General features: G+C 43.9%; 1 protein-coding gene across 1 annotated transcript in view; it reads right to left on the bottom strand.

Annotated features, from left to right (window-relative positions):
- Positions 1 to 2,563: 2,563 nt before the first annotated feature.
- LOC139539045 (Krueppel-like factor 7) overlaps positions 2,564 to 10,340 on the bottom strand; it is a 137,226-nt gene continuing 129,449 nt past the window's right edge. The window contains exon 4 of the mRNA XM_071341737.1: positions 2,564 to 9,570. Coding sequence (XP_071197838.1) covers positions 9,519 to 9,570 — 52 coding nt within the window. The 3' untranslated portion in view covers positions 2,564 to 9,518. The remainder of the gene's footprint in view (positions 9,571 to 10,340) is intronic.

Below are 10,340 nucleotides of genomic sequence, written 5' to 3'. Positions count from 1 at the left end.
TTACTACTTCTATTCCCTTTACTACCTCTATTCCCTTTACTACCTCTATTCCCTTTACTACTTATATTCCATGTACTACCTCTATTCCCTTTACTACCTCTATTCCCTTTACTACCTCTAATCCCTTTACTACTTCTATTCCCTTTACTACCTTTATTCCCTTTACTACCTCTATTCCCTTTACTACTTCTATTCCCTTTACTACCTCTATTCCCTTTACTACTTCTATTCCCTTTACTACCTCTATTCCCTTTACTACCTCTATTCCCTTTACTACTTCTATTCCATTTACTACCTCTAATCCCTTTACTACCTCTAATCCCTTTACTACTTCTATTCCCTTTACTACCTCTATTCCCTTTACTACCTCTATTCCCTTTACTACCTCTATTCCCTTTACTACCTCTATTCCGCTTTTACTACCTCTATTCCCTTTACTACTTTTATTCCTTTTACTACCTCTATTCCCTTTACTACCTCTATTCTACCTCTATTCCCCCTTTACTACCTTTATTCCCTTTACTACCTCTATTCCCCCTTTCCCAGAGATGAGGTGGAATTTGTGCAGACCTCATCTATTCTGTGGTATCTCATGGGGAATTCTCAGACTCCCAGCTTCCCTGTTTTTTGTTTTATTTTGTGGATGTTGTCCTGTGGGAGGAGGGCCTGGACATGTTAACACCTCCAGCAGCAAATGCAGATAGCTCTAGAAGCTGTGTACACACTCATGCACCTACACACACACACACACACACACACACACACACACACACACACACACACACACACACACACACACACACACACACACACACACACACACACACACACACACACACACACACACACACACACACACACACACACACACACAGCGTCAGTGTAACACAGAAAGGCCTGAGAGTTATGAATTATCTCCTTCTACCATCTTGCTTAATTAAATTACCTGCTTTTTTAATCAGCCATTCGCTGCAGGGTTTAGGCATATTAAAACAATAACCGCATCTGTGTTGTAATTTCACTTTAATCAACACAGTAATTGTATTAATTATTGAGCTGTAAAAACGGCAAACACATTTCAGTAACAAATTTAGCAGTGGTCCTCATCCCACTGCCACCCAGTCTATTGTTGTGTACAATATAGCCAGACAGGCCAGTTTACAGGCCTGCCTAGTGGACACTACAGGCCTGTAACTGGACAATGAGGTATTGTGGGTCAGGGGTTACAGGAGAGAGTATCTGGCATGGATCTCCAGAGGGATATCTGGGAATATTCAGCCAGCTACTTCATCACATTTCTGTTTATTCCTGGTGGGAGAGATGATGAGTCAGTAGCTATGTGGTTTCAGTATTACAGTCACAACACAGCAGCTGTGTTTAGCAGCGCTAAATAAGATTAGGTCCTGTGTATTCCCTTCGCTTTTCTCTCCCTGGAGCTAGACAAGCTTGGATTAGTATGCTTGGAAATGTCACACCCGATAAGTGTTAACAATTCATTGTTTTGGTTTAGACTAAGCACCATGCCAAGCAGCTCTTAGCTCTCCTAAATGTAGATTTAAAGTTCAATACTTGCAGGATGTCTTCATATGCACATATTTCCCCTCCATAGGCGAAGGGAAGAGGCATTGGAAAATTATATCTTTTTAATGGCTGTAAAATAATGTCAAGTAGGCCGTCAGCGTAAGCATCATCCGACAGACCATGTGGTCACGGCACTAAACAGGAAGACAGCGACATAGCTAGAATTTCGGAGATGTGAAGATGGGGCCTAGGGTGCGACCCAAATGGCCCCCTATTCCCTATATAGTGCACTACCCATTTGGGATGCAGGAGCTACTGTTGAAACCGCTGGCTTGATGACAGTGTCCATTTCAATTAGGGACATGAGCAATGACTTAGAAACCTGACAGCAAAATCTCCTCTCTCACCAAAGGACATTTATAGAACGTATACACTGCATAAGGTCCCCTTTCTTCTACATAATTGATCCCTAATTAGCCATTAGTTATTCCATTACCCCTTTTAATCTGTAAATCATGAGCGCGGGATGGGCTGGCTCTGTAAATGGCGGCTCAGGCTCAGTCATTGACGAGTTAGACACTGCCCTAATTAAGGAATATGCTACTCACACACTGAACCCCTGAGAGACACTTCAAATGGTGGTGGGACATAGATATTCCTGAGAATCTCTCATTCGTAATAGTAAAGCCCGGGATTACCACCAAAGTGGGGGAAATGGTACAGTTCAATCTCGTTGCGCCTGCGCACTTCCGCTCCCTCTAACCGCTGAGCCTTATTTCTCAGTCCGCCATTACCCAGTCAGAATAATGGAATTGGTTTGAGCGCCGGTGCAGGGATCCATTGTTAGGCTGTGTTACTCATGGAGTCAGAGGGCTTTATAATGAGACTCTACTCTCAGAGAACAGCTTGGACAAAGATTAGGAGTTATACCGTATGGAAAGGAGCAGTGAGCTGTTTCTACACTACAGTATGTGTCTTGTCGATTGTTCATTGTTGTCGGTTGCAAGCGTCTGCAGAAGAAACAAAAGACGCCAGACAGAGCCAGATTCTACCATTTATTACACATAGGACATTCTTAAATAAAAATGCTCCACTGAACAGCTCTTGCATAGATATCTTACAATACCAATTTAAAAAAGAATTATGAAACAGACCAGTAACAAAAATAAATTTTTCTTCTTCCTTAATAAAGAACATTACCATACTAACATCATATAATACAAATAATAATATTTTAAACACTTTGTACAGAAAAAAATGTAAACCAGGAAATAAAGAACCCAAGAGAAAACCAAAAAGTAATTGACCATGACAGCAAGCGGAAGGAAAGTGGAGGGGTGAGGAGGGAGTGAGGGAGGGGTGGTTGGAGAGGTGGAGGAATGGCAGGAGGGAGGAGGGATGGAGGGAGAGAGACAGAGAGAGAGAAGGAGGGGTGAGGAGGGAGAGAGGGAGGGGTGAGGAGGGAGTGAGGAAGAGGTGGAGGAGTGGAGGCTGAGGAGTCTGGCAGGAAGGAGAGGTGATGGAGGGAGGGAGGGCATTATGGAGGGAGGGAGGGAGGGAGAGAGAAAGAAGGAGGGGTGAGGAGGGAGAGAGAGAGGGGGAGGGGTGGGGAGGGAGAGGGAGGGGTGAGGAGGGAGTGAGGGAGAGGTGGAGGAGTGGAGGCTGAGGAGTCTGGCAGGAAGGAGAGGTGATGGTGTTGTTGGCATTATGGAGGGATGGAGGAGGGATGGAGGGAGTGGTGGAGGAGTCTGGTAGGAAGGAGAGGGGATGGTGTTGTTGGCATTATGGAGGGAGGGATGGATGCAGAGCAGAGGTGGAGGAGTCTGGTAGGAAGTAGAGGTGATGGTGTTGTTGGCATTATGGAGTGAGGGAGGGAGGGATGGATGGAGAAGTGGAGGAGTCTGATAGGAAGGAGAGGTGATTGTGTTGTTGGCATTATGGGGCCCCTGCAGAAGGAATGAATGACAGAGAGGTGACAATAGGAAAGGCATTCCACTGTCAGACTGACCAGGTGTAGAGGCTGGACTGGGACTAGACTACCACGTGGAGGCTCAGATGTACTGTTGACGGTCTGAGAAAAGCCTTGGGGTTTATCTCTGCTCTCAGACTGATGTGTGTTGTTGGCTGGGTGGGTGTTACCATAGAAATAGAATGACTTGACTTGAATAGGGATGTCCGTTCTAGTAATTGCATTTCTATTGCTGGCCCTTTGACTGAGTTGCACATCCTGGTGCTGTCTCTCTAACCACGACTCTCCACTTGACAGAGGGTGAAGAGAACTCTAGATTCTAGAATTGGGAATAGAATAGAACTCTAGATTCTAGAATTGGGAATACAATAGAACTCTAGATTCTAGAATTGGGAATACAATAGAACTCTAGATTCTAGAATTGGGAATACAATAGAACTCTAGATTCTAGAATTGGGAATACAATAGAACTCTAGAGTACTCTGCACTAGATACTAGCAAGTCTGAGGGAACAAAACATCTCAGGGGGACAAAGTCCCACAGGGTCTATTCCTCTATGTACTGTTCAGAGTATGATGCCTGGGCCCCAGAGTTGGATGGAGTAGGATTGGGGGACGAAAGGAAAGTGGGGATGAGGTGGAGGGATACAGAAAGACACAGGGGGGAGATTTGTCAATCCCTTATATACTGACACATTAAATATGGACAAACACAGCAGATACAGACTCACTCCCTGATGCAGGTGCACCCACAAGAACCATGAGTTCAGGAAGAAAGTAGTCACCTGTTGAAAGTAGGACGTCTCCTTCCCTTAAAAAGTAGACAGTAATGAACATGCCCAGTTGCTATTGCCCATTTGATGACAGTGGAGGGTCCATAATATAGTAGTTACCCATCAGTTTGATTGGCTAATATCTAAAAAGAAACCATCTAATTGGTCTTCCCCAATTGGTTCTTGTGGTTAAGTGTATCAGGAAGTGTCACAATATGTTAAGTGGATATTTGACATTTGAGTGTTCCAACAGACTAAACTAGCAGTAAGTAAATAGGTACATTATGGCGTGTGCACAGTAAGTCAATGTAGTGAAATGGTATGCTTGGGAATCTAGAAGAACAGGAACATTAAAAGATTGTGTGAGCTGTATGTATGTGTTTAAATGCTGAAGCACTGTTGCCTAGTAGTGAACAAAACCCCCCTTAAGTTCCCCTATATAGGTTGTTGTTGTTGTTACCCGTTGTGAAGTCACTGAGTGGGAGAACTATTACTAGATGTATCTACAAAGCTGCCAGAAGCCTCACCAAAGCGACAACCCTACCTCATGGGGACCGAACGTGTGAGGCTTCAAGTTTGGAGAACGCTTAAGGTAGGTAGGTGTATGACGCCATCGTTCTCGGGATGGTTTTCCAAACGTTTAACCTAACATAGACTTGATGTTCCACCTCAGACATGACAGTTTGAAATATTAGACTCCACTGTACTATTTTGCACTGTACTAAGAAGCTATGGGAAACTAAGTCTACATTAGAATTGGTAGGGTGCTAGTTAAGTCACCCTTGAATTGGGCACCCTAAAGAGACTACACGACCATATTTTACAACCATGAACAGACAATGAGTTCGGCCACACTGAACATCAGACAAGATTGCAATGCTTGAAGAAGTTGGGTCAGGGTTGGGGAGGGGGGACAATAATGGTGGAATTGTAGTGGACATTAAAACTATTTAATTCTCTCTCTCTCTCTAATTTCATTCACAGCAATTTACTAAAATCTTTGGGTGGAAGCGTATAGGTGTGTATTCAGCGTTCCTGCAGTTGATTGTGCATGGATCACTGCTGTGGGGTTGTAGAGAGTGAGAGTGAGAGTGAGAGAGGGAGTGAGAGATGGATAGAGGGCTATTAGAATGGCACTTGTAGAGAGCAGGTGCAGGGCGGTGGAGGGGGATCTGTTGTAAATGGCTATAAGGACCTGTAGGATTCATCAAAATCTCATTTCAAATCGCTAATCCATGAGACATAAAGCAGGACTAATTTCATTATCATTTGGTTAATCCCGGGGGTAAACCATTTTTATCTTTGTCAAAAAAATATCTCTTCAATTTCAATAACTTTCTGGCTTTACGATAAGCTGCTGCTAATGTACTCTTGTTTTCTCTGTGGCAGATTGCCCACTGGGTTCGTAACAGTACTGTGGACCGTTGAAATGAAACCATTTTGGCTCGTGGTCCCTTATGTTTTTTCCCCCTAGACCTCTGTTTCCCTGTGACCAAATGCCTTTCTCATTAGTGGAGTGCGATTGGAGAGACTACAGGAGCCTCCACAGAGCAGCCTGCAGCGCTAATGCTAATCAGAGCTGTGGGATACTAGCGCCCAAGAAACTACATAGGAGCATCTCCATGGCAGCAAGCAGTGTTTTAACAGGCGAGGGAAAGGGCAAGAGGGCTAGCTAGCTACTTCTGGTGGGAATGCCACAGGACAGAAATAGAATAGGACTTTTCATTTGAAGTGGGGTTTGAGATCTGTCAGTGTGTACGCAAGGGGACTAAAGTTGGGCTAATTTGGATATATTTAAACTGTGTGCTGCAATCTTTTTAGCATGTAGGCCTGTTATGGGCTAAATGACCATGACTGCTGTATCCATTTCCTGTTTACTCTATCCAGGCTTTGCTGCAGTGGGAGCTGTAGAAAAGTCTCCAACCAGAAGTGAACGTCTGCTAGAACATAAGAGTGTTTTAAGAGTTTTCATTTGCTTGAACCTATTGGAGGGGCCATTGAAGTGCATGACGTATGGTTTGAGTCTTACTAGTTGTTTTTTCCATCGTTCTGCTCTGTGATCCCAAATGAACGTGATTTGAGTGTTTTGAAGAGAAAATAAAACGTCAGAAACAAAAACAAAACAAAAGCAATATTGTCAGCCATTGCTAGATAGATTGAAAGCTCTGTTAAAGTGAATGGATCAACCAACACACAGTACAATCCCAGTCTCCCACACTGTTAGTTTGGCCACCAGTCTACTAGTAGTATTTTTTCTCACAACGCAAATTAAATTCACAATGTTTCCAACAGATGTGCCGTACTATAGCTCGCATTGGGACACACACAGACATACCATCGCGAATCCTGCACAAAGTGCCACAAACAAACCCTACATGATTGTACATAGAAGGGGGGTCGTTCAAAACCCGCCCTCCTGCATTTCTTACATTTTGGCATGACCTTGCATCATCCACCATGGCAACAAAAATAATAATTGTAGCGTTAAAACAACAACAAAACAACAAGGAAGAAGTTCCAACTAAAAAGTGGAATCAAAACACAAAGATCATTTCAATCTCTTGTTTTACATCGTCTTGTTGTCGAGAGACTTGTCTTGTTTTACATCGTCTTGTTGTCGAGAGACTTGTCTTGTTTTACACCGTCTTGTTGTCAAGAGACTTGTCTTGTTTTACATCGTCGTGTTGTCGAGAGACTTGTCTTGTTTTACATCGTCTTGTTGTCGAGAGACTTGTCTTGTTTTACATCGTCTTGTTGTCGAGAGACTTGTCTTGTTTTACATCGTCTTGTTGTCGAGAGACTTGTCTTGTTTTACATCGTCTTGTTGTCGAGAGACTTGTCTTGTTTTACATCGTCTTGTTGTCGAGAGACTTGTTTTGTGTTTGTAGAGAAAGCTGCCGCGGTGGTGCTAAGAGGCCTAGTATGGAGACGGTCGGCTTCCCAGATGCCGCTGTGTTCTGTGCCAGACCCTGCCCGTGGCTCGAGGGCAGTTCCGCGCTGGAGGTTTTTGGTATCGATTGTTCTGAGCTCCACCGGCCCCCCTGAGGGCAGTTCTGGAACCGTCTAGGAGAGTCTGGCAAGGTTGAAACATACACATTACTATAGAGAGAGTAATGGCATCTATTTTTATACAGCAGCCATTACAACGGATGTGAGGAGGCCAGGGTTTATGTGAGAGGGGAAGTTGGTGGGTACAGTAATAGTGACAGTGGTATTGGTATTAATGCCCTGATTGCAAGGCTATGTAAGACTTCATAGACCTGGGGCAGAGGAATCTGGTCCCATGCTGTTGAAGCTGATTGTTAACATACAGAGACTGAGATTGTTTGAACATGAGAATGAGCTCGTTTTCTCACTTCAAAGCCGTTACCTCCAGCGGAATCAGATCTTCATCTACAAAACAACAATCGCTAAAAATCCTACTGTGAAAAATTTGGAGCAGAACAAATGATTCCGGGAAGCGATCCGAGTGTGAGAAGCTGCCATGCAGTGTTTTGCTTTCCAACTCTGTTCATTAACTCAATCATATACTTTCCTTATCTCAAAGTGGAGCCATGAGCAAAGAAACTGTTCTGTGTGTTGGTGTGTGTCTACGTGCCTGTACGGTGTGAGTGTGAGAGAGACGGAATCGTTTTTTTTGTGTAGTATTTTTTTGAGTATTTTTATGCAGTCTTTTTTATTTGTATAATTTTTTCAGTTTTTTTTGTTGTACTGTATGAAAAAAAGCACAGATAACATTGAAAAAGTCAGTGCAGACAATGGATACGAAACAGGCAAGTCCCTCTGGGATGATGAGGCCATGTTGTCCTTTCTAATACCCAGATTCATGTCCAGTAGCCTATCAGGTCCCTAGTCTCCCAAATAGGGGATGTACTCACAGCAGACCAGCCTCCCAGGCTCCTCCATACTGGAGGAGATAGGGGTTTCCATGGTGGAGTTCCACAAACAAAGCAAACATTTTCCAGTGTCTGTTCTGGTCCTGGCTTGGTGATGAAGCCTCGAAGGTCCCGCCAAGGTTTGTTTTCAGCTGGATCGCATCGGAGAAAAACACAGAGTGGAAAACAGACGGCCTTTCCTTTCATATCAGGCCAACAATACAAATCCTTTTTCTTTCAGCGTTCATGTGATTTCTTTTTTGTTTTTCCATCTTCTTAGCTATCAGTGCTAGATAGCGGCTACTGAGTTTAGCCTGTGCATACGGGTCGGGGGAAGTTCATTCGTTGTTCCTCCCTTGAATGTGCACATTGTTCCTCGTTTATACATAAACTGTTTTAGTTTTTTTCCTTCAGTGAATTTTTAAGACATTTCAGCTGAGAGAAAACAGACCTTTATTCTTAATAATAATAATTAATTGTCTTTAAAAAACAAAGGCAAGAAAGTGTCGCTGCGCATTTGTTAGATGATGCCTGTGAGGTGGCAGGAGTGAAGGTGAGAGAGAAGAGCAGAGCGCCTCCTACAGGAGAGCCTGAGAAGTCCGCATCAGGGTCACAGAGCTCACTCTCTGAAGTGTCAGACCCTCCTCCCACAGACAGGGGGCGACACTGACGGATTGGCCACTAGTTCCATTGGTCTCTCTCTTCTCGCTATTCTGGCATTGTTGTTATTTCACACGGCTTGGTGAGGGTAGAGACACCCCTAAAACATTGTGATAGGATTGGGAAACAGCACACCAATATAAAATGGGCAATAGTTGCTGTTGGTTTGGGATGCCCATCGTTGCTTCTGCAAGTCACTGACGATTGGCGTGTCAAAGTTTAGCAGTTTATTCTGGGTGAACCATCTCCTTTCCCAAGTCGCTCTATAGTTTAAATGTACATAAAATAAACAGTAGAGTGTAAATGGGTCGTAACTGGATCAGCGTATTGGTTTGGCAGTGTCTGAGTTACCAGGCTTGGATCAGACCAAGGCATGGCTAATCAGAGGATGCAATAAAAGAGAGTTGTAGACTGTTGAGTAGAGATGTGTGAATCACGGAAGTGTGAATTAAAAAACAACAACAAGCTCCTCCTCCTCCTTCTCTTTCCCTCCATCCCTTCATCTGTCCTCGCCGACCATGGGTCCATCCCGGGTCGTGGCTTACATCCGTCCAGCGTGTCATCCCCCATGCTATGCTTCTAGTGTCAGGTCTCAGGTGGCAGGGGCAGCCTCGGGATGGTGAGAGCTGGAGCTGGTGTTCGTCTTCCCTCCTGCCTACTTCTTCTTCTCTCCTATCTCCCTTCTCTCGCTCTTCTTCCTCGCTCTCCTCCTCCCTCTCTCTTAGATGTGCCTCTTCATGTGCAGCGCCAAGTGATCTGACCTGGAGAAACACCTGGAGAGAAGTGAAAGAAAGAGAGAAGAGGTTGTTAGTGGGGGAAGTCAAACTCTATGTTACTCAATAACTGTAGGAAAACATGGTTACGCATTCAGGGAGGTAATCGAGAGGCTGAAAGTTTAATTTCTGCATGACTGATCTGTGCCTTTAGTAAGATGGATACTCAGATTCTAACCTGTACATCCAGATGTTAGCTGGATAACTGTTGAGGTTTAAATGGACATTCAGATAATCTGGGTAGAAATCAGTGATAAGTGACATTTTACGACAGGCACTGCTCTCCTGCTGCTGGTACATTTACATTGGACATGTTAGTCATTTAGCAGACGCTCTTATCCAGAGCGACTTACAGTAGTGAGTGAATACATTTTCATACTTTTTTCTAAACCGGTCCCCCGTGGGAATTGAATCCATAACTCTGGCGTGGCAAACGCCACGCAAACGCCACGCTCTACCAACTGAGCCACACAAAATGACAAACACTGACAAAGATGCAAATGAAACAGAAAGAAATGTGTTTAATAATCAGTGTTCAGGGAGTCTAAATCAGCAGCTGGTGCGGGTGAGAAAACAAAGAGCTGTGTAACACGTGTACAGATGGGAGTGAAGACTTTCAAGGACAAAAAACATTTGCCTCTTAATAATAAATTACATCTTGCTTAATTTTTATCACCTAAGTGTTAGTCAAAATGAGGACATGCCAATTCAGCAACAGGATTGCTCGTTCTCTTCTGTTTGTTAAAGAGCATGTGTGGTAATTCTCCACA

This window comes from Salvelinus alpinus, chromosome 14, assembly GCF_045679555.1.
Source record: "Salvelinus alpinus chromosome 14, SLU_Salpinus.1, whole genome shotgun sequence".
Classification (NCBI taxonomy): domain Eukaryota; kingdom Metazoa; phylum Chordata; class Actinopteri; order Salmoniformes; family Salmonidae; genus Salvelinus; species Salvelinus alpinus.
Note: the sequence above shows the minus strand (reverse complement) of the source record. Positions and strands in the feature narration are given on the sequence as shown.